This window comes from Sinocyclocheilus anshuiensis, unplaced genomic scaffold (genome assembly GCF_001515605.1).
Source record: "Sinocyclocheilus anshuiensis isolate Anshui unplaced genomic scaffold, SAMN03320099.WGS_v1.1 scaffold634, whole genome shotgun sequence".
NCBI lineage: Eukaryota > Metazoa > Chordata > Actinopteri > Cypriniformes > Cyprinidae > Sinocyclocheilus > Sinocyclocheilus anshuiensis.
In genome coordinates this window covers 99,561-123,509 of record NW_015542350.1, presented here as the reverse complement: position 1 = coordinate 123,509, position 23,949 = coordinate 99,561, and the positions used below count along the sequence as shown (strand labels likewise).

Genomic DNA, 23,949 nt, shown 5'->3' with positions numbered 1-23,949 from the left:
GTACATGGAACATCACAGCATACAACTTCTCAATTAAAGGACAAGCAATCTATATACTATGATGCAACTGGTCAGAATCCATCTAATGATATACTTACCATCATGCATAGGCAAAATGAGATCACAACTGCCTTCTCTTCAATACAGAACCTTTATAAAAGCCTTCGAGCACGGTGTGGAAGGAAATGCCAGTAAGGCAGATTGTTTGTACTATTTAGAACAATTTACGAGAGTTGTTGTGTAGTTGTCAACATATGGCGTGGTTACACAGTAGCAAAGAGTCTTTTACAGGAACATTTTGGAAATTAATATAAAATTGCTACTGCTTAAATTGAAAATGAGTGCATTGCTGATGCAAACCAATGGGTTTTGTGTAATGAAGGTAATGTGTTTGTAAGAGAATGTGATGTTAATGATGATGGCATTAATCCAAATGATAGTGCGTCTAATGTTGATAGTAGTAAACGTTAAAAAAAAGCAGCAAGAGCAGTAGTAGCTACAGCACCTCATCCTCTGCAAGGATAAAAGCAGAGGTAAATAGAGCTGCACTTGTTGCTTGTGTTGCAGCTTTAAAGAACAGGCATGCCCTCAAGAAGCAGGAGCAGCAGTTAAAAAGGAGAAGGAAAAGGAACAGCCTGATTTGGAGGCTGAACTAGCTGCATCCACTGCTAAGCTGGCAGTGTTAGAGATTTTTGAACAAAAAAGAGCTTCTCAAGGGATCTGCAAGTGTCATGAATTCCCACTAAGAAAAGGAAGGAAAGAAAAGGTAATCTGGCCATGGGTTAAACCCTATGGAACAGGAATACAAATCTGGAGCAGGGAAAGCAGTTCAACAAAGTGTCTGTTTACTACCAGCTGGCCAAATAGTTGATGTGCGACCTAAAACAAGTGAGTTGGATTAACACTGCTACAAGCCAAAAGTATGGATTTAATAAACAATGGCAAGCAACAGTTGTACATGGAACATCACAGCATACAACTTCTCAATTAAAGGACAAGCAATCTATATACTATGATGCAACTGGTCAGAATCCATCTAATGATATACTTACCATCATGCATAGGCAAAATGAGATCACAACTGCCTTCTCTTCAATACAGAACCTTTATAAAAGCCTTCGAGCACGGTGTGGAAGGAAATGCCAGTAAGGCAGATTGTTTGTACTATTTAGAACAATCTACGAGAGTTGTTGTGTAGTTGTCAACATATGGCGTGGTTACACAGTAGCAAAGAGTCTTTTACAGGAACATTTTGGAAATGAATATAAAATTGCTACTGCTTAAATTGAAAAAGCTCTGGCTTGGAGACCCGTGAAATCTGACGATGTGAAATCACTGCAGTGCTTTATGTTTGTGTGGGTGTTGCAATGTAATGGAGGAGCTCCAGTACATGCAAGAACTGGATATGCCTGCAAACATGCGAAGTGTTATTTCGAAATTGCCATTCAAGCTGCGGGCTCAGTGGAGAATAACAGTTTATGACATAATGGAAACGTAACCGCCGAGCTTGTTTTATTGATCTGGTCACATTCATTGAACGTCATGTCCGGATTCTTTCTGACCCTCTGTTTGGTGATATTCAGGAGTCATTGTTTGGTGTCACTTGAACAAAGACACTGACCAGATTTAAGTCACAGCCTAAGGAAAGAATGAAGGGAAATACTTTTGCTTCTACGGTAACAAAAATGGACTCACGTTCAGTAATAGGGAGTTCAAAATCAGACTCGGGGAAGGCTGACATGGTTGTTTGCCTATGCCGTTCTAATAATCACTCATTGGAGGAATGTGATCAGTTTAAATAAAAACAAAAGCATAAGGAAAAGATATGTTTTCTCAGGGAAAATGGAGTTTGCTTTGCATGCTTGTGTACTGGGCACATGAGGAGACAATGTAAAGGGCATTTAACCTGCAAAGTTTGTCATCAAACTCACCCTACGGTGCTTCACATCAAAGGGCAATCAGCAGCTGTGAAACAGTAATCATTGGATAACAAGTTAGTTTCTTGCAAAAACATGTGGGCATACAGGGGCCCGTAAGGACCTATGTGCATTGTCCATTCTCCCAGTACAATTTAAATCCATTAAAGGAAACAAGATCACAAACATATGCATTCTTGGATCCGGGTAGTTCAGCTACATTCTATTCAGAACAGCTTATACAGAAGCTGAATATTTCAGGTAAACGGGTCACGTTTCTGCTCAGTAAAATGGGGCAACAAGCCATAGTTCCAGCTTACTCTTGACTGGGTTGGAAGTATCTAGTCTGGATGGCATTAACTTCTTTCATCTCTCTGAGGTTCTCACACAGCAGAAAATGCCAGTAGGTACTGACAACTTGATATAATCTGAAGTTTCCATACCTATCAAAGGTGCACATCCCAAACATAAAAGCAAATGTCGACTTGCTGATTGGTACCAATGCTCCAAAGATGTTGGAACATTGGGAGATAGTAAACAGCTATGGGACTAGCTCATATGCTGTTAGGACAATGAATGGAAACAGTGGTGCACTAGATATGGAGCCTCCAACTGCTACAGTGAATAGGATTGCGGTGTGCAGATTGGAGGAAATGTTAATCAATCCATACAATCATGACTTTAATGAAAGAACTGTGAAGAAAGAAATGTCGAGGGAGGACATCAGGTTTATGGAAATCATGGAGCAGTCAGAGGTACGTCAAGATGGGAAGCATTGTTTGAAGTTACCTTTTAAGACTAAAGAAGTCCATCTGCCTAACAACAATCTGGCAAAGCAACAGATCCTTGGTTTGAAGAAAAAGTTTCTCAACAACCATGGTTTTCACCAGGAATGTGCAGGATACATGAATGTCATTAGCAAGGGCTATGCAGAAGAAGTACCTCAAGAACAGCTGCACTGTGAAATTGGGAAAGTATAGTACATCCCTCATCATGGTGTCCACCATCCAAGAAAATGGTCTATTTGTGTAGTGTTTGATTGTGGAGCAACGTTTCAGGGAACATCGTTGAACAACAAACTTCTGCAAGGTCCTAATCTTACCAGCTTATTTCTTGAAGTTCTCACTCGTTTCAGACAGTAACCCATAGCTTTTATAGGTGACATTCAGTCTATGTTCCATCAAGTGAAGGTTGCTAAAGAAGACAGAAATTTGCTTCGTTTGCTTTGGTGGCCAGATGGAAACATCTCTGAAAGACTTGTGGAGTATAGGATGACTGTACATCTATTTGGTGCAGTTTCCTCTCCAAGCTATGCAAGTTATGCACTAAGGAAAACTTCAGATGACAATCAATTTGATTTTCCATCTCATGTGATTCAATCCCTCAAGCAGAATTTCTATGTGGATGACTGCTTGTTGAGTTCAACTAAGGAAGGAGGAAGCTATAAAGATGATGAAGGCTCTTTTTGCTCTGTGTCAGAAAGGGTCTCAGTGGGGCAAAGGGCCAAAGTTGAGAGTTGAAATTTAGATGGAGATGAACTTCCAATTGAAAGAGCATTGGGCCTACAATGGTGTGTGGAAATGGACTCATTCCGATTCAAGTTGGAGGTAAAACATCAGTCTCTTAACAGACCTGGCATGCCTTCGATCACCAGCTGTACGATCCTCTGGGGTTCCTATCGCTAGTCATGTTGTCTGCCAAGATGACAACAGGAACTTTGCAGGAGAGGTTGTGGACAGGATGGTGCCATACCACAGGACATTTTAAACCGGTGTAAAAGATGGCTGGAAGATCTGGAGTTGTTAGCTGCATTCACTGTGGACAGATGCATTAAGCCAGGGGATTTTGAAGAACTTAGGCACACTCAACTACACCATTTTGCAGGATGCCAGTGAAAATGGATACGGCACAGTGACATATATCAGAATGTCTAATCATGAGAACTACATTCACATTGCCTTTCTTTTTGGTAAAGCCAGAGTGACACAACTGAAGGCTGTAACCATTCCCCGTTTGGAGTTGATGGCAGCTGTGCTTGCTACCAAGGTGGACGCAATGTTAAAAAGAATTGAAAATCCAGATAGACGTTTCAGTGTTCTGGACTAGCAGTACTTCAGTATTGCACCATTTTGCAGGATGCCAGTGAAAATGGATACGGCACAGTGACATATATCAGAATGTCTAATCATGAGAACTACATTCACATTGCCTTTCTTTTTGGTAAAGCCAGAGTGACACAACTGAAGGCTGTAACCATTCCCCGTTTGTAGTTGATGGCAGCTGTGCTTGCTACCAAGGTGGACGCAATGTTAAAAGAAGAATTGAAAATCCAGATAGACGTTTCAGTGTTCTGGACTAGCAGTACTTCAGTATTGAAGTACATCAACAATGAAGACAAGCGTTTCCGTACATTTGCGACCAACAGGATCACAACCATTAGAGAAAGAGTTGAACCCTCACAATGGAGATATGTCAGTTCTAAGGACAATCCAGCTGAAGACTCATCAAGAGGAAAGGTCAGAGACTTTCTGAAGAACATTTGGTGGCTTGAAGGTCCAGCCGCCTTGTGGTTGCAGGAGGAGTATTGGCCTATAGGCACACTAAAGATCTCAATAGACTCTGATGAAACAGGGATCAAACAAGAAATCACAGTAAACCTCATTAGTGCGAATGAAGTGTTTAATCCTACTGACCAGCTAATTGCTTACTTTTCTGAGTGGAGGAGGCTCAAAATATAAGTCACCTGGTTTCTAAAGTTGAAAATGATCTTGTTCGAAAGAATTAGCTTGGGAAAGAAGCAGAAGGATACAAATGCTGGTCATCCAAAGAACCAAAGAATCCAAAGGATAATGGCATACAGTCTGAGCGATCAAGAGTCACAGCGACACCTAAGAGTCTTGTCTTGACACTGGATAATCTATTAGGGGCAGAGAAAGCCATAGTTCGCTATCGTCAGCAAAGGAAATTCAGTGAGGACATTTCTGAAAATCTGGGTTATGGTGGACAAAGTCATTCTTTGTCCACAGCTAGGAGGAAATTTTGGATTACTAACTCTCACTCGGCTGTCAGGAAGATCTTTTCTGGGTGTGGCTTTTATAGACACCATAATTGAAGAGCAACTGAACAAGAGGTGGCAGATCTTCCAAAGGAGAGGATCCTTCCTGATTTACCACTATTTACCAACACTGTGGAGTAGATTACTTTGGACCAATGGAAGTAAAGAAGGGAAGAGTAACCTGTAAAAGATCGAGTAGCATTCACCTGTATGGCAAGCAGGGCTATCCATCTTGAGGTAGCAAGTTCATGTGTTACGGCATTTTATTAGCAGGAGAGGACAGGTGACATATCTAAGATCTGATAATGGTACTAACTTTATTGGGGCACAAAGAGAACTGAAGGAGGCTCTTGCTACGTTGAAACATGACAAAATTCAAGGAGTGTTGTCACAGGTTGGAATTTGTTGGAGTTTTAATCCACCAGCTGGTTCACCATGGAAGGAATGATACACTCTGTAAAAAGGGTTCTCAGCTCTGTTGTAAGTCAACAAAGGTTAGATGCTGATGGACTTCACAAATCTCTGTGAAGTGGAATCCATTTTGAATGATCGACAAAATACCAAGCTGTCTTACGATCCTAATGACCTGGAGCCTCTCACGCCTAATCATCATCTTCTCTTGAAAGCTTTACCATCTGGTGTGTTTGAACCTCATGACCAGTGTATGAGAAGGTGATGGAGACAGGTGCAATATCTTTCAGATCTGATCTGGAAAAGATGGGTATGGAAGGCAAAAGTGGAATCAGAAGAAAAGGAGTTTGGTTGCTGGAGACAGTAATTATGGACTCTTCGGCTCCTCGTGGTTACTGGGCTCTTGACAACGACCTAGAGGTTTTTTTCAGATAAGCGTGTTCTGGTACGTTCTGTGAGGTTGCAGACCAAAACCAGCATCATTAAAAGACCAATAACCAAACTTTGTCTATTACATGAAGTTTAAATAAGACTGTTTTTGTTTTTGTGGAGTTTTTGGCTCCTTTTTATTGTATTTGAATTATGTTTGTCCACCATTAACAATTAGGGGTCGGGGTGTAGGAGCCAAAATGTGTTTAATAAGGTGGTGATATGTTACTCTCATTTTGACCACTGAGTGGCACTGTGACCGTTACAAGATTTTAGTATATAGGTAACCCTCCTACTGCTGTAGGTAGGCGTTTGACCTGGAAGGGCAAAAGTTTTTTGACCACATCGCAACGCATAGCAATGTAGTGCAGGGCCATGCAACAGGCGCAACACACGACAAGAGCGAAGCTGCTGGACATTGTAAACTTTGTTTTGGTGTATGTGTTGGATATTGAATTGGACATTATTCACGTTGGTGTTTTGTGGAACCAATAAACTGTATGTTGATGCAACAGAAGAATGGTCTTCTTGTTCCTTATGGAGACATGCAATAAGGAAGAAAACAACGGAACCTCAAACAAAGTAAGCGCGTCAACCTAATTATACCGGGATCAGGCAACTCAGTAGCTTAAAGTATTAGACGTAGCTCCTACATGCATGGTGCTGAATCATATTAAATAACCTTGTGCATTATGATACATTTATAATTGCAGTTCCACTAGCCTTGGTGCACAGTATAAAATTGAAGTGAATTTACCATGAACTAAATTGGGTTTTTTTGTAACACCCAAAGCCACAAAGTCGATAATTGCAGTTCCACTAGCCTTGGTGCACAGTATAAAATTGAAGTGAATTTACCATGAACTAAATTGAGTTTTTTTGTAACACCCAAAGCCAAAAACCTGACTTGAACAGAACTGCAAATCAACCTGGACATAAGTTACATTTGCATTTAATAATTTAGCAAATGTTATTATCCAAGGCAACTTTCAAATAAGAAACATCACAAGCAATTTGTCTTTAGCAGTACGGTTCCTCATTTTTTTTAAATAACATTTACTTAAATGAAGTTTATTTAGTTTTATGGTTGTAGTTTAATTAAGATACTTTAGCCAAAACATTCTTAGCTATATTAAATATTGTTTACTTTTGAATGCCACATTTTTTAGTTTTTCATGCCCACCTCTTCTTTCTTCCTACCCCTTTTCCCTGCTCCCCACCTTTCATTCTCTTTCCCCTCTCTCTTTCCTTTTCCCTTTTGTTGTGCCTGAACACCGTTGTTTGAAGATGCAACAGTCTTCCATTGTGTGTTGTCAGGATCATAACTATGGAGCTCCACCCCCTCCCACCCCTCCTGCCTCCCCACTCTCCCAGACCGTTTTCTCCCATATGGAACGCAATGGCACACTGGGACGATCGCGACCCTATTTCCCCACCAATGATCCAGACAACTCTGCTGACAGTGAGAGCTCTTCGGAGGAGGAGGAGGTGGTGGAAGGCGCAATTCAACCTTCTTGGTGTCCGTGCCGTCTAATGGAAGATGGCTTCCTCATTAAGTGTGAGAGATGCAGGTGGGTGATTTGTATCTGAATATTTAATTTCAGATTGTACTGTGCTTTAGTGGTATCTAAATCACAAGCAGATTTTCACACTGAAAATGACAGTTTCGTCACTGTCTGAGAACAGTTCGCACACCCAAAGAAAGTAAAATACACATGCTTTAACCCTTCAGAAAATACTGATTTCACTTGATTTAATGCCAAATACAGTCCATCACTGAAATATAACCGATGATTACGGGAAATGTCAACATGTTCCCCTAAGCTAATATCTTATTGGTTGGTGAAGCTTTTATTTTTGATCTCACAAACAAATAAATGGCCATCAAACTGAAGTCACTTTAGTAGAGAGCCAATTTAAAATTTTTGCAGAGGTCCATAGTTTCATTTCTAACGTCTTGAGGCAAAAGTTTATGTCCAGCCTCAAATGCCTAGGCCTTAAATCAGCTCTCTGTATATGTAAATTGGCTAAATTATCACAACAGTGGTTCGCCTTTATAAGAACCAATAGCTTCACTCCGAGTTATGGCAATTAGTTATTGCTGTAATGGATAGAGAATGTGAACTGAAGGACTGTTCTTGTTGCAGGGGTCTGGAGAAGAAGAAAGGGCTGGATGGGCAGCGCAGAAAAGCAGAGAATGTTTCAGGTAAAACTCTTATGTGATAATCAACATGATCTTACTCACTCTGAATCACTTTACTTCTTAGTTTTAGTTTCAAAGTACTTTTTCAAAAAAATCATTTTATGTGTTTTCAATATTGCCAAATCATCAATAAACAATAAAAACTGTGCCAGGAAAAATGTGTAAATAAGAATGTAAAATAAATAAGGTACCAGTATTGGCAATAAAACTATATAGTCAAGTCACTTTTATTTATTCATTCATTCATTCTTTCAAAGTAGCGTCACAGTAATAAACTGAAAAAATAAGAGAATCAGTGATGCAAAGTTCATCAAATATGAGAGAAATTCAAACTCTGCTGTAAAGCAGCTCTAACAAGACAATAGTGTCGTCATTCAGTCAGTTCAGTGTTTATTCAGTTCAGTTCAATGTCTGTGTAAAGCTCATTAACTATGAAACAAGTTCAATTCAGCTGTAAGCAGTTCCACAGAAGACCATGTGATGTTATTTAGCTTAAATCAGTTTGATATTGATTCATGCTTATATGTTTGGTTCTATGCTTATACAGGTAAACTTTGTCATGGCATACTTTCATGTTGACTTGACAAAGCCTTGTCTCAGCATTTAAAGAGGACATCGGATGAAATTGTAACTTTTTTAGTTTTTTTTTGCATTTAGTTAGGTTTCTGGCGTGTCTGCCAGCTCAGAAAAGCTGGAAAAAAAAAACACACAGCCAGTTTGTTATGGGCTGAAATTTTAACTTTTTTAGTTTTTTTTTTTTTTTTTGCATTTAGGTTTCTGGCGTGTCTGCCAGCTCAGAAAAGCTGGAAAAAAAAAACACACAGCCAGTTTGTTATGGGCTGTTTGAGTCTGAAACTGTCATCCAGCGAGCTGTTTCAATTTGCAGCCGATTTCAATGTAGATAGCTATCTATTTAAATATGACCATCTCCGAGCCATATACGGAGTCCATGGCAGCACTTAATGTGTATTGTGTCTACACACCCCATGGAAGAGAGTGGTGGAGTGAGCAGTAGCTCATTATCATTAAAGAGACATGCACTGAAACGGGTCGCTGTGAACAGAGCTGTTTTTGAGAAGGTGAAAAGGGTGTTGTTTTACACGATCATTGAGGAGTTTTATCCAAAGTATGTTGCAGACATTTCATGAAGACCCTAAAGAGTCATACCAGCAGGTGGAAAATGGGCATCCGATGTCCCCTTTAAGTTTTAATATTGAACTGATAGTTTTAATAGTTTTGATGGATAGATAAAGAAAGATGATGTGTGAAAGTTAAACTCACTGTAAAAATTTGGAGAACCTCTAGCCCAAAATAATTTGGATAGAAAGATTTATCAACTGTACATAATCCAGATAACATCTGTCCGTTACTATTCAACACTAATAGTAACAATAAAACCAAATGCATTGCAGTTAAACAGTTATACTTAATTCATAAATCAGTAGATATATTCAACAAGGCTTCAATGACTGTTAAGAATATGGTTACAGATGTTCGGGGACAACTCTTGAATATGATGATCAGAGCAGTGGCTGATTTCATTTGTTACTTCTCTTCCCAGTAATACCTTTCTTTCATCTGTTATATTTTCTGACAGGTTTTGAACAATAAGTGTTGTTTTTTTGGGTATGTTTTTATATTTCTAAATTTATCACAGTGAGGGATAAATTAAGGTTTTGTTTTTGTGTGTGTGTGTTTTTGTCTCAACCTCACCATGCTCTCTCGTGTGCTGATGGTTAGACATGCTGGGTCTTGAGCTTGATAGGCCTGTCGCAATAATCAATTTAATTTACAGAGAAAAGAATGTCAGGGAAAAATCTGTAGATAGAAAAATCTCCATACAAGTTCTTTGTGCATTTTTCTTTTTTACTACTTGTTACTTTGCACTTTTTGTTAGAAAATGTGTATTTACTATTTATTCAGGTTTTTTAAGGTATATTTGATACTTAATTTCCATGATCTAAATTCTTAATTAAAAGTTTGTTGTAATTTGGAAGTGTGTAGGCCTTCTTGCATTATTATGCTGTTACATTATGATTACATATTCAGTGGCATAAAATGGTCTTTAAAATGACAAATAATATCGCTTATCGTAATTATTTCTGGGGCAATATATCGCACAACAAGAAGTTGCTATCGTGACAGGCCTAGAGCTTGATTTATATCTGCCTTTACAGTGGGCGAGAGCAGTGCAACAGAGAGTGGAGATGAGGACATGTCAGCCTCTGCTGTGTCGTACACGGCCACTCAACACACGCCCACTAGCATCACTCTCACTGTCAAAAGAGTCAAACCCAACAAAATTAAGAAGAGAAAGAAGAGCACAGAGAAAACACGCACTACTCCTAAAGCCAAGAAGGTTAAGGTATAACACATACACGCACAATCCTGTTCACATGACATAGACGGCAAATGTGAAAAGTCTGAATTGTAGCTGAATTGTCACTTCTGTCAGAGCAAGTGAACATGTTCATGGAGTTTGAATTGTGTCTAACTCAGTCTCACTTTTTCTCAGTTTTCCCATCCTCTCTATATTATATGATAATAAAAATTGATATTCTCATTTCAGGCTTACAGAGAGGGTTCCAGAAAATCCATGAGAATGAAGGTATGGACACAAATATGCAAACAAATGAAAAAAAAAAAGTTGATCCACCTCTTCTTCTTTGGAAATAAGCTTTAGTACTATTCATTACCAAAGACTAAAATTAACCAGATGAATTTAATCAAATACACCCTCTGATTGTTGCAGAACTCTGCTTCTGAGGCTAGTGTTCTGGATGAGAATACAACAGAAGGATGGGAGACACGAATTCGCCAGTGGACGGACCAGTACGAGGAAGCTCTGTCTAACCAGTACAGTGCTGATGTACAGAACCTCCTCAAACACTACTGTGCCAACGGCAACTCTTCCCCCACCCCATCTACTGTCGCCATAGACACCATTAATAGAACAGAACTAGCCTGCAACAACACTGTGTTGGGCGCGCAAATGCAGGTATAGATGGGTTTCACAGTTCATCAAAGTGTTAAAGTCTTAAATTCACTTTAAGACTGTATCATGTATTAAATGTCATAGATAGTATTTATAAAACACAATGTAAAAATGATTCCAAACAAAGCCAAAGCATGAGCAACACAGCATTAGTGGTGTTTTGTTCCTAAATGGATCAATAATCAGAGTCAGTGATTTGCTTTAAAAGACAGGTTGTCACCACCTAATGGTGTAACAGTATAACCTGCAGAAAGGGTCACATGACCACCAGTAACATACAGACTGACAGCTTATCTGGAACACAAATAATTAAAAGTCCCAATGCTTATATCAGCACTGTTGGAATGTCACTCAGCCAATCAAATTCAAGAATGGGAACTAATCATTGTAGAGATAAGATGTCATATATTTATTATTAAATATTAATCTTCAATGGACTCACATAGTCAATAGTGTAAAAACTGTCACTGGAAAACATGGCTTGAGTATTTTAATCTTGCAAATAACTCTATTTTACTGATAAGCAAGAGTTAAGGACACAATTGACTATATGCACAGTTGCTTCCTGGTTTTAGATAAGCCAGCTCAGTCATTTCCGGTCAACTGTCAAAATCAACTGATTTCACATCATCCATTCACAATTTGAAGAAAAGTTTTGTTTGTCTAAGAGGACCAAACGTCCACGTATACAGTTTCAGGAATGACATACACGAGTGTAAAAAATGACGCGAGTGAATCTGCTAAATTGAGCCGCGAGTCATTGCTAGGTTTCTGTGAGGGTCTCAAGAGTCTCCACCTATATATTCCACAACATCAAATGGCACTTCACCGGAAGTTTACGAGCTGGCTTATCTTTATGTGGAAGTTCTAAAGAACGCTCCGTGCATATGGTCAATTGTGTGTCCCTGTCTGTTATTCTGTTATAATATTTGAAATTAATCTGTGACATACATATTGTATGTATGTATGTATGTATGTATGTATTCACAGTCTTCATTTTAATGGCTTTAAAAATGAATAAAATCTGTAAAATTATTTTCTTTTACTGAATTGAAAACAGTTGTTTCCAAATGTACTGTGCTATTTTCATTTAATAATTATTTTTATTTACAACAATTACCAACAAGGATTTAATGTGTGTAGTTACAGCTGGGTCGTGTAACACGTGTGCAGAAACATAGGAAGATTCTCAGAGCTGCACGGAATTTGGACCCTGAAACACTCATCATTGAGTATAGAGGCAAAGTCATGCTCAGACAGCAGTTTGAAGTCAACGGACATTTTTTCAAAAAGTAAGAGTGTATTTGTGATTGCATCTGTGTATATTGTTGAACATCTAGTTGATCTTATCTTAATAATTAGATTAGAATCGGTGAATTTTGTAAAATTAGTCAAATGTATGTTGTTTGTAAAACATAGATTGTAAATTGAGAGTCTTTCCTAATTCCTTCTGTTGTCTCCACTCGAGGCCATATCCATTTGTCCTGTTTTACTCCAAGTTCAACGAAGTGGAGATGTGTGTGGATGCCCGAACATTTGGCAATGATGCACGGTTTATCAGAAGATCGTGCACACCCAATGCTGAGGTGTGCCTAATTTGTTGACTGCTAACTGTTGACATAGTAGGGTTGCTTCACCTATATGTACATTTGTACAGAGTGTGTCTTCATAGTTTCTTTGCTCAGTAACAGTCTGACTAAATTTGATTCATATTATATTACTTTTATCTCGCAGGTGCGGCACATGATAGCAGAGGGGATGATTCACCTGTGTATCTATGCTGTTGCTCAAATAACAAAAGATTCGGAAGTCACAATCGGCTTTGACTATGAGTTTAGCTGCTGGTTAGTCACTCAAATTAATTTCTTGGCATCTATTATTAATTCTAAATAAACTGTGATATGAAGTTGTGAGTGTATTGACACTTATTCTCTAATTTTTCCCACAGTAATTATAAAGTGGATTGTGCATGTCATAAGGGCAATCAGGACTGTCCTGTGCAGAGACACAATCTCCGCCCGCTTCAGCTGCTGTCCCCCCAGTCTTCAAACTTTGCCCTGCCTGGAGCAGAAACACGAAGGAGACGAGCCCGACGCAGAGAGATGGAAGGGGACAGGCTCATAACCAGTGTTTCTGATGAAAGCAACCACCTGCTGGACGATGCAAATGAGGCACAGGGAGTTAGCGATACAGAGGTGTGTGTTCATGGAAAAACAGTCGTAAATGCCTACTTGCTTTTTGCAGCTGCTTTGCCGCATAATGATGATGATTATCTCACATGATGATGAAGCTGATCTTGTTTTTGTGCTACAGGATGCTCTTATGGACAGAGTGACGTTGGAGAATGGAGAGGAGGAGTTAGACGAGAATGGAGCTCTTATACCAAACAGACGTGTAAGCTTTCATCAGAGCAGAACAGTGATGAATCAATACATGCCGTTTAATTTATTAAAAAAGAATGGAAATTGTTTTCATTTGATTACATTTTAAAACAGTAATTAAATTGTTAATGTTTTATGCCTTCATTTTATTAATAAATTAATAAAGACAACATTTCATAGGCTCCTATTATTGTAAAAATTGTAATAAATTATGTTGAAGTTTTATGAATTAATTTGATTAGATGTGCTTTTTTATTAAGAAAATTTAATTAAACCGTTAAAATGCAGTACAGAAAAATTAAAATGAAAAACAATTTAAAACATGAAATCTAATTTCATAGGGCCCTAAAAATTATATTTTTGTTAAACTTTGTTTTTCGTCAAACATAATTGTTAAATGTAGTGTAAGTTTCATGATTTCAATTAATTAGACATGATTTTTGATTACTAAAATTAAATGTAACCATTAAAACAGAATCCAGGAAAATTAAAACCCAAAAAAGAAGAATCCAGAAAAATTAAAATGAAAAAATATAATGGAATTTGGGGAAAAAAACTATATGAATTTTATAGGCCTATACTTAACGTATTAACCCCTTATTCCTTTTGCCCCCTTCAGTCTCGTGAAGAACGCAAGGCAGAGGCCATAATGCACATGTTTGAGAACCTTGAGAGGAAAAAGAAACGTGGTCAGGGTACAGCGCAAGCTACACCTGAAGAAACCAAACTGGAAGCAGGGGAGGCAGAAGTGCCCTCACTTACAGCAGGAAACAGTGTATCAAATACAGGAGCAGGTGGAGGAGTCAGTACAAGGCGCACCTCCTTTGCTGCTGTGGTAGTTAATTTTTTCTCCTTTTTCTCAACTTTAGCTTTAGCTCATGATGGCTGTGTGTTTTTACACACGTTCACTGTCTCATTGTCATCATTAGGAAACAACGGATATTGACTCTGAAAAGCCCCCTGCTACACCCAGTCCTGCCCCTAAAGCGCAAACTTCCCGCAGTTCCAAACCACGTCCTAAGAGTCGCATCTCAAGGTACCGCTCCAGTTCAGCCCAGCGTGCTCGGAGACAGCGGCAGGCTCTTTCTCAGCAAGCAGCAGAGGGAGTTTTGGTGGGCGGTGAAGAAGGCAGTGCAGGGGCAGGCCTCGGGGAGCAGGGCCAGGGAGAGGGAGCTCCAAACTGTGGGAGTCTCCAGGATGGAGAACTATGTGGAGCCACCTCTTCAGGGATGGGTAATAAGACAAATGTCAGATACCTAAAAACCAAAAAGGTGAGTTCATCTTACATACTTGGGGTAATTATCATGTTTTTCTTGTCATAAGTCATGAGGAGAACTGCAGTGTTGTACAATTAACGCAAATAATTAATTCTATCTGTTCTCCAAACTGCAAACTGCTCTAATTGACTGGATTGTTGACATTTGCTATTGCTGCAACCTCATGTGATTGACAGGTTGTCCGACCCTTGCACCGGTGTAAACTTAATCAGAGAAGAGAAGAGATGTCATTGCAAGAGGGGAATTTTACTCGAATAAAAAAAATAATAATAATGATTGATATGTGAGGATACATTTATTTAAAAAAACAACTGCAATATTAAAAAAAAAAAATAGCCAATTTTGATTTTGTGGTGACCTTAAAATCGTCATAAAATGGAAGTTGTTTTTTCTTCTCTATTGTGATGTAAATCGGCTTTTCAAACAAGAAAAAATGTAGCTCGGTACTTTGTCCGTTTAGAATTGATTGGATGGTTGATTGTCATTTGCTAACTGCTGCGATCTCATGTGAGTGACCGGTTGCTTGAGGAAAGGGATTGTAGGCCAGTATTGAGCTAAAAATGGCGCATGATCAAAAATTATGTGCATGTGTGATGTGCATAACACTCAAATATTCCATTAAAAATGTCCTCTTTGATTTCATGGTGACTTAAAAAATGTATTCATTTGTACTGTTATTGTATTATTCCTGTTTAACACTGTAAAACTGCTTTGGCATAATCTGTATTGTATAAAACTCTATTTAAAAGTGACTTGGCTGTGGTCAGCTATGTTTCAGAGCTGTAATGTAATATTTATATTTACAGTACCTGGTGACAGAGTGGTTAAATGACAAGGTTCCAGAGCGGGTGGAGGAGTCTGTGGAACGCCCTTTACGCATCACCACTGACCCTACAGTTCTCGCCACCACCCTCAACATGCTGCCAGGACTATCTCATTCACCTCTCATCTGTACTACCCCCAAACACTATGTTCGTTTTGGTTCACCCTTTAACCCTGAAAGACGCCGGCGACCTTTTATGATTGACCCTGCATATGGTTCTTGCAAGAAGGTTAGAATGATTTACTGAACAAGTAAATTAACTTGAACACACACATCTACAGTGTCATTAGAATTTTGCCTGAAAATGAATTTGTAGATTTTGTTTTTTGTTTTTTAAAGATGTAGATTAAATTGTAGCTGAATTGCCCAAAGACTTGGTAGTCTCAACTTAAGTTTGTATTGTGGCTCCTATTGTTATTGTGGCTACATAGCATGTGTTTGTGTACGTCTGTCTGAGCAGAGGTGGATGAAACAAGTGCTGGATGAGAGCATGTTATCTGGCCTGTTAGAGGATGGAACAGAGTCCAGTTCTTCCCACAAGAGTAACACCAGCAGCACCAGCAGCTCTCAACCGTTTAAACCTGGTAATGGCTCGTGCTCTACTGTTTAGACAGCAGAATGTGAATTACGTGCCTTGGTATCAGATTTGGGGTTTTAACTAGTATTTTTTGATATTGCCCTTTGTTCAGAGCTGGCAGGACCATTTAAGAAGAGAAAATTGAAGTGTTCATCAGAAACAGAAGCTCCACCTTCTGAACTCTTGTTACGACCATTGTCCCCCATCACCCCACCTCTGCCCTCTGAACTTCCCACAACGCCTCTTCATTCGCTTATGACTCCCTGCTCGCTTTATTTAGGTGGGGAAGTAGAGATGCTGAATGCTACCATGTTTTCCTACTCTCCTCTCACATCCCGGCCCGCCAGCCGCTGCAATACGCCTCTACAGTTTGAGGTGAACAAATGAAAACACACACACACTCAAAATGGACTTCTGTCTCAATACAGCAGCTTGTAGAGATTTGCTGTAGTAATAGAAGACATAATAGCCTTATACATGACTTTTTTTTTTCTTTTTACAGAACATCTCTTCTCCTGAGGCCTCTCCTGTGCACAGATCAGAATCTCTGACTCCAGAAGTAAGTTTCAGTGCGCACATACATGGAAGTGTTATTGCTTGGTTGTATTATATCATGGTTAAGTTTGGAAGATGTGTTGATGACGTTGTTTTGACTAAAATTAAGAAGAAAACTGTGCGCCAAAAAGCATATATCTATCATTTTTACTGGAAAGTAAGTCATATCAGGTCAAAAGTGTATTGTTGAGAGAAAAACAAACATGTATAAGTTGCATTGGTGTTTAAGTGGCAATTTATTGTTACATTCAAAAGTAATGTAAAATACTGCTAAATTAAACTAAATATTTAAAAACATACATTTTACATGTATTCTTACTCCACAAAAAATCCTTAAAGTTTAACAGCATTAAGAACAGGAATAAAAAAAATAAAAGTATAAAACAAACACAAATTATAGAGGCATTATACACAACATTTATTATCAACAGCAAGCCTAAATATATTTATTTAAAGTTAAACTGAAGCTACCACAAACTGAAAACTGAAGCTAGCCACTGAAATGTGCTATACAAATAAACTGGAAAAAAAAAGAAAAGAAAAGTGAATTACATTAATTGTGGCTTGATAGAATTTACAATTTTTATCGGTAATAATTTACAATAAGGTTCTGTTTGTTAACATTAGTTAACTACATTAGGTAACATGAGCTAACGGTGAAAAATATTTCTTAAAATATTTATTAAGCTTAGTTAATGTTAATGTCATCATTTATTAACACATTTTTAAAACCATTAAAAATTTGCATCTGTTATACTGTTTAATGGACCTGAGCTAACATGATTAATTAAAACTGTAACAAATGTTTTGGTCATTGTTAGGTAATGTGTTAACATTAATTAATGGGACCTAATTGAAAAGTGTTACCCATTAAAATGCTAGGAGTGTTCATAAGGAAAGTTTTTCATTGTGTTTTAATCATTTCACTTTTTAAACCTTTTTTTTTTTCTGTTCAGCCCTGTTTGCGACCAGATTTCACTTCACGGGTCACTACCTTCCCTGACTTTTCCACAACCCGGGGAAGCCCGGCTCCTGTGTCAGATGACTTCTCACTTGCTCCAGACTCTCTGAATGGATCTGGTGGTGGGACTCCCCGCAGCTCAGCTGTTGTGTCCAGTCTATGTGACTCTTCCTTGGTTTCACATGCCAGTGAGGCACAGGCCAGAGAACAGGCCTTTAGGACAGAATTTAACCTCATTTACACCTGCTCTCCCCTCAATGCCAATCTACCCACTGGTCCTATAAGTGACAGACACTTCCCACAATCAGAGGGAGGCATGTCCACGGCTGACTCCGACGTAAGCACAATGTGCAGCCAGGGGCTGCTGATGGAGGCGGGGTCTGGCTCTCTCTCAATGTATCTGGACACACAGTTTGGAGGTGGATATTCAGAGAGCAACAATTCCCCCCTCCCTAGCAATCCACCACAGAAGAAGAAGGCAAGTCCTACGGCCACATCAGTTTCTCCAATTTACAAGTTTGTTTTTTCTTTAGCATGTACAGGATGAAGGTAATGTATCATCAATATATTGTGAAAATACATTGAAATAGATAAAAGGGGACCATCTTGCCCAACTACAGGTGTAAGATGACCCCCATGTTAACATATCCTAACTGGGGCATCTTCCTCCAAGGGTCTATTTTTAACTTGTCACTTCAAAATAAAATGTTTTCTTTTCTTTTTATTTTCCCCATACCACATATATCTAAATTAAATCTTCTGTTCAGAAATCCCCCATTAATAAACAATTCTAATTTAATAAATTGATATCCTACATATAATAAATTCTCACATCATTATCCAGTGACAACAAATTTGACTTTCACCTCAAAACTGTTCAGATGAAATTAATCTCACAAATATTGATGTTCAGTTTATTATTATTTGTGGGAACATCTGGGGACAGATGTAGTTAGCAGAGGATATTTCTTGACTTGGTGTAATAATAAGTAATAACTGCTGGACTATGAACTCAAACTGTTTATCCCAAAAGAGCTAATCCAAAAGCTTTTTACCTTTTTCTCACATACATTTAAATCGTGAAGGGTGGTCCTCTATCTTGCATGAAACTCTTGCTCTGTCTTTGATTCGCTCCGTTTCTCTCCTTCTCCTCTTTGCTCTTAAAACTTTTGCAAAATCTTTCTTTCCACCCTTTTCTCAAGGCAGAGGGTCATGGTGAGTGCTGGTAGTCAGCTGGCTGGCTTGTCTGGGTACCAGGCATTAGCTGTAAGGGGCCAGTTCAAGCCAGGGCAGAACATGGTGAATATCACATAAGTGGCCTCCATCTAGAAGTGTGCATGTCCATGACATTTGCATCTCCAGATGATGTACTCCTTCATCTGTATTGAGCAAATTGATTTTAAAAAGAAAAATAGTCAACTGCTGCAGAGCGGGTTGTATTCATTCAAAGACACCAGTGCTTTCATTGTCTAATCTAAAAGCAATTCTCATGGTGAATATGTCTGTATATGTATGTGGGTTTTTCTTCGCCTTTATGGAGTGTAGAATCCTAAACTTTTCTCATGACCTGATGTTAGTTTTGCAAGTTCTTTAGCTCTGAAAGAAAAAAATGCACATCTTTATTTTATTAAACAGCTTTTGATTGGGTTAATATGAGCATTTAATGTAGTGGCTTTTAGTGTGATGTTTTTCTGAATAGCAACGTTGGGTAATAATGCATGTTGTATCTTTCTCATACTCATTTAAGTTATAGATGGATGTCATTCTACATCAATTGATCATGCATGTGTTGCTTTATGTGAACGTGAATGTTATGATGCATGTGTGTACTAAGAAATTATACTGAAGGACAGAACTGCTTGCATATTCATCATCCTTGTGCATCTTTTAGTCACTCTTATACACTTTCTTTCCATGTAGGTCTCTCTGCTGGAGTACAGGGAAAGAAAGAAAGGGCCACGGGACCCAGCACCCCACGTCACAAACCTCAGCTCCGTTTGCCCTCGCACAGAGTCTCCAGGACAGCCACGCACACATTTTCAGCCTTCAGTCTCTCCGCACAATTCATTCTCTCCAGAATGCCAAGCTTTTCCACAGATAGAGGAGGTCAGTCCTCCTGGCATCAGGTCTGGAAACCACACACAGACCACAATGCTGGGTGGACCAGAGTCCAACCACTGGTGAGTAAAAAACACAGAGATTCATACCAACCTATGTCAACAGTTCTGCTCGGTGTAATTTTATTATTATTTTGACACTATTGGAGTTTTGATTAAGATTTTCAGTTCGTTTTTAATTTTATATTTTCAGTTTCAGTTTTATTTTATTCTTGGTAAAAAAAGAGAACGAAAACATCAAAGTAGGCACACCACAGCTCCAGAGATAGAGAAGTATTTAATTATGTTCTCACCACAGGTGACGTTTCGAGCTTAAACACTCTTCATCAAAAAAAAAAAAAAAAAGAGGCCATAAAAATGTTGTTTTGTGGTATGTACCGAGTATTTCTGTGTTTTTCTGGCCTCTGAATAAAGACTTCTGAAGTGTACAGGCTTTTGGGGGGGGGCTATTTTAATTAGATCATAGTTAAAATAACATTTAACTATGATCTAATTTTTTGGGGCTACGCACCAGAGGAATGTGATTGTATACACCTCAGTATTTGGTGCTGTTGTTGACATTGCAGTGGTTTTTTTGTTTGTTTTGGTACATTTGATGTGCTTTTGTCATTTTTATTTTTTATTTTTTTTGTATTGTTATTTAGGTTTAATTTATTTAATTTCAGTTTTAGTTTTTATTTATTTCTAGTTATTCTACAGTTCAGTTCGTTTTTTTTTTTAAATAGTTTTAGTTAACGATAATAAACCTGGTCCTGCTAAATTCTAGCTCTTCATACACATTCTCACAGATTCCTAATAAACGGTCATCGTGAATGTGACTGTGACTTTCTGTGTGTCTATCAGGATGGTCTCTACATCAGTTGAGCGGTTGAGGGAGGGACAGGGTGCTCTGGAGCGTGTTCTGAGGGGTAATCTAAACATAGAGCATGCCCTTAAAAGAGCAGATGCCGGAATGAATGACCAAATCAGCAGTCATGACAAGAGCTCTGGTATGATTTGAATTTTTTTTTTTTATCCTATTTGTTTTCTCCTCCGTAACAGAACTGAGTATGCTATCAGCAGATTTGTATTAATTCTCTGTGTCTTGTCAGATGCTGTTGAAATGGACATGTTTGATCTTCAAAGCTCATCTCTGGCGTCTCCCTTAGAGAGTCCTTCTCTTCACCCACATCAGGTAGAATGTTCACGATGCACAACCGAGGAAAAAAATAACAGATATTTTGATTAATGTCATGGAATTCATACACTACCAGTCAAAAGTTTAGAATAATTAAGAATATTAAATCATTAAATAATTAGAATACTTAATTCAATGAGAAATACAGTTAAAACAGTAATATTGTGAAAAGGGATTACAACTTAAAATAACTTTTTTTAATAACAATTTTAATATATTTAAAAATTTAATTATTTCCTGTAATGGCAAAGCTGAATTTTCAGCAGCCATTTCTCCAGGCTGTAGTGTCACGTGATCCTTTAGAAACATTCCAATATGCTGATTTGGTGCTAAAGACACATTGCCTATTATTATCAATGTTGAAAATAGTTGTGTTGCTTAATGTTTGTGGAAACCATATGTTAAATCTGTCTTTTAATGAACATCTAGCAGATGCTGCCTCTCCAGCCAGAATCCCATCAGCATTTGGAAAGCCCAGCCTATGACCAGCAGAGCTCCTCCTCTCCATTCTGTCCATCTGTAAGCCCCTCCCCTCCCCGCTGCAGCTCTGGGGGGCCGGTTTACTATCCTTTAAAGCTGCCCACACACAGCCCACTCACCCAAGAAAGCCCGTCCTCTTCTACAGTATCCATCTCCTCAGTGGACTCATCAATGTGTGCGCCACATCCTCACAGCAGCAGTGGAGGTGGAATGGACACCTCAAGCCTTAAAGCTAAACTGTTGGACAGCACCCTGTCTGCTGCTCTCTCTCTACCCGCCAGAGGCCACCTTAAAATGGACAGCGCTGCAGTACCACACACACAAGTTGCTCATGGCTCCAGATTGGCCCAGTCATCCAGAGTGCACAGCCAGAGAACAGACAGACCCAGTCAGGCTAACTCGAGACATCTCACAGCTTCTGGAGCACAGCACTATCCACAACGAAATTTACAGGGTTCAGGGGTATGGACACAGTCGGGGACCTTTTAGGACCCACAGTGTGAGTGTATCTGTTTGTGTGTGTGTCAGAAAGAGAAGTGTGACATCCTCCTCACTTTTTCCTGTGGAGAAGCTATGCGTTGTTAGAGGGAATTTGATGTATTGAGTTCTGTATGGATGGTCTACTTTTTTCTCTTTACTTTCCCCAGTTCCTTTTATCTTTTTCCAAAAACGGAATTTCTGCAATTACATGTAACTTAGTGTGGACTTCATAACGATCAAATCAATGGAACATTAAAGTAACTAGTTTGGAGTATATAACCAGATTTAAATGTATTTTGAAAATTCACCCAAATGCTACAAAGACGTGTTCACACTGAGATGCAAGTATTTAGGAGTAAGAGGAGTTAAGCACCAGTGGTGAAACAAAACCGTTTCTCTAAAAGTAGGCCTTCATGTTTAAGACTTGTCTAAGAGTAAAAGTGATCATGCTGATCTTAGATGAGTTTTCAACTTTCATGTCTAATGAATGATATCATGACCATATGAAATGGCACTCTTACTTTAAGATGCTTTGCACGCTTGACTAGGAATACACTCTCCTGTTTTCAGTTTTATCAGTAGTCGTCATCAGAACAGTCGAGTAGTGCGTTCATGGATGGCATGCTTGGCTCAGAGCAAAGTGTTTTTGAATGCACATGAAAGCAATTCTTAAGTGAACAGTGAGTTATTTCCTCACTCTGAATCATTCCAGTGTCTAGCGATCGTTAGGGTCCGATGGGCCTCTAGCCTGTCGAATTCTCATGTTAGTGTCATAAAATCACTACTCACTTGATATATAATACTTGACAAGCAGATCTTATGGTGCTTCAGTTGGTCCAGTTGAATTGTTTATTTTGTTTCCCAGTGTGATCTCGGTTGCCTCTTAAGGTAAAAAAATGCAATTGTCAGTTCAAACTTTGTTTTTTAACTTGTTTCCAATGATTGTTAAAGATCCTCTCTGTGACTCGCAAAGCACAGGACTTGCCAAAAAGAATTTGCAGAAATGTTTTCGTTTATACTCTGTTAAAAGTATGTGTACCCTCCCAAACCCTTTAATCCTAAGTGTATACTTAATTTCTTTAACTTCATTCTTTTCATTTAATTTTCTCTCCTTGACCAGTCCTTGCATTCCAACCACCATTTTCAAAAGGAAGAGAGTAAAGAAATGCTATGGCCAAATGGTTTGATCAGTAAATAAGACGAAGCAAGTGTGCTGCTGCTGTGGTCTCTCAAATGTAAGTGTTTTCCCACTTTTTAATTACAAAAAGCTGCTCACGGGACAGCCTTTTTCTAACAGAATAGGCATAATGTTGTACCTCCCTTGGATGACACCTTTCTTAAACAGTGAGATCAACAAGTCATGTGCAATGATGACCACAGTAGTGGGATATTGACCCCACTTCTAACAAAACCGATGCCCCTGTTGCATTTAGAGAATCAAAGTTGTCTGCTTGGTGGATTTATTCTAGCGTGGTCCAACAACAGAAAAAATTAAGTCCGTTTTTGTTTTGCCCTAATGTAAAAAGATCTTGAAATGATGACAGGTAATGTGGTCAGCCTTAGCTCACTGGTTTATATGAATGTCTCTTGAAAAGGAAAAAAAGACTATGTGATCTGAAATTTACCAGCACCTTAACTACAAGATCATGTGTACTTGGGTGAAGTGTCATTCTGTTCTCAGAGAAATATAGTACACCAAATTTGCTGCATGATATTTCTTTTGTGTGTCATTGTAACAGTCTAGGGTTGGGTTTATGGGATAAGGTTTTGATTGAGATTCACCTCTTCTTAACCCCACAAACAGTTGGCACTTTTCTAGCATCCATAGACATATTTTTGTTGTATTTTTTAACCTAATTTGAACCCTTCCCCTTTTCGTGACATAAAATTTTGCTTTTTAAATAAAAATGTTTGTGAACATTTTTAAAACTAGTTTTAGCATTTGCTGAATATTGGTTGCATGGAACGAGAGCTCAGGATGATTGACAACAATGGTTTATTTCTATTGATAACACTTAAAAACACCCTATAGAGTAGTTGCAAAATAAGGTCTATGAAGGGCCTTAAAGAAATAGAAAAAATTCGACCTCATTGTACTCATTAAAGCCCTTT

At 38.6% G+C, this 23,949-nt stretch overlaps 1 protein-coding gene across 5 annotated transcripts in view; it reads left to right on the top strand.

Moving 5' to 3' along the window:
- LOC107691483 (SET domain-containing protein 5-like) overlaps window positions 1-23,440 on the top strand; it is a 30,798-nt gene extending 7,358 nt beyond the window's left edge. For 2 of the 5 annotated variants that reach the window (XM_016490086.1, XM_016490088.1), the window contains exons 3-23: window positions 7,129-7,382; window positions 7,959-8,017; window positions 10,192-10,379; window positions 10,584-10,622; window positions 10,767-11,012; window positions 12,153-12,301; window positions 12,478-12,595; window positions 12,744-12,853; window positions 12,958-13,204; window positions 13,323-13,403; window positions 14,010-14,225; window positions 14,320-14,661; window positions 15,474-15,719; window positions 15,951-16,074; window positions 16,180-16,442; window positions 16,570-16,626; window positions 17,579-18,061; window positions 19,504-19,763; window positions 20,544-20,689; window positions 20,792-20,874; window positions 21,307-23,440. In XM_016490086.1, the coding sequence (XP_016345572.1) occupies window positions 7,129-7,382; window positions 7,959-8,017; window positions 10,192-10,379; window positions 10,584-10,622; window positions 10,767-11,012; window positions 12,153-12,301; window positions 12,478-12,595; window positions 12,744-12,853; window positions 12,958-13,204; window positions 13,323-13,403; window positions 14,010-14,225; window positions 14,320-14,661; window positions 15,474-15,719; window positions 15,951-16,074; window positions 16,180-16,442; window positions 16,570-16,626; window positions 17,579-18,061; window positions 19,504-19,763; window positions 20,544-20,689; window positions 20,792-20,874; window positions 21,307-21,846 (4,251 nt within the window). In that variant the 3' untranslated portion in view covers window positions 21,847-23,440. Of the gene's footprint in view, window positions 1-7,098; window positions 7,383-7,958; window positions 8,018-10,191; window positions 10,380-10,583; window positions 10,623-10,766; window positions 11,013-12,152; window positions 12,302-12,477; window positions 12,596-12,743; window positions 12,854-12,957; window positions 13,205-13,322; window positions 13,404-14,009; window positions 14,226-14,319; window positions 14,662-15,473; window positions 15,720-15,950; window positions 16,075-16,179; window positions 16,443-16,569; window positions 16,627-17,578; window positions 18,062-19,503; window positions 19,764-20,543; window positions 20,690-20,791; window positions 20,875-21,306 lie in introns of all 5 variants that reach the window. The other 3 variants (XM_016490085.1, XM_016490084.1, XM_016490087.1) reach the window with 3 other exon arrangements.
- The last annotated feature ends 509 nt before the right edge of the window (window positions 23,441-23,949 follow it).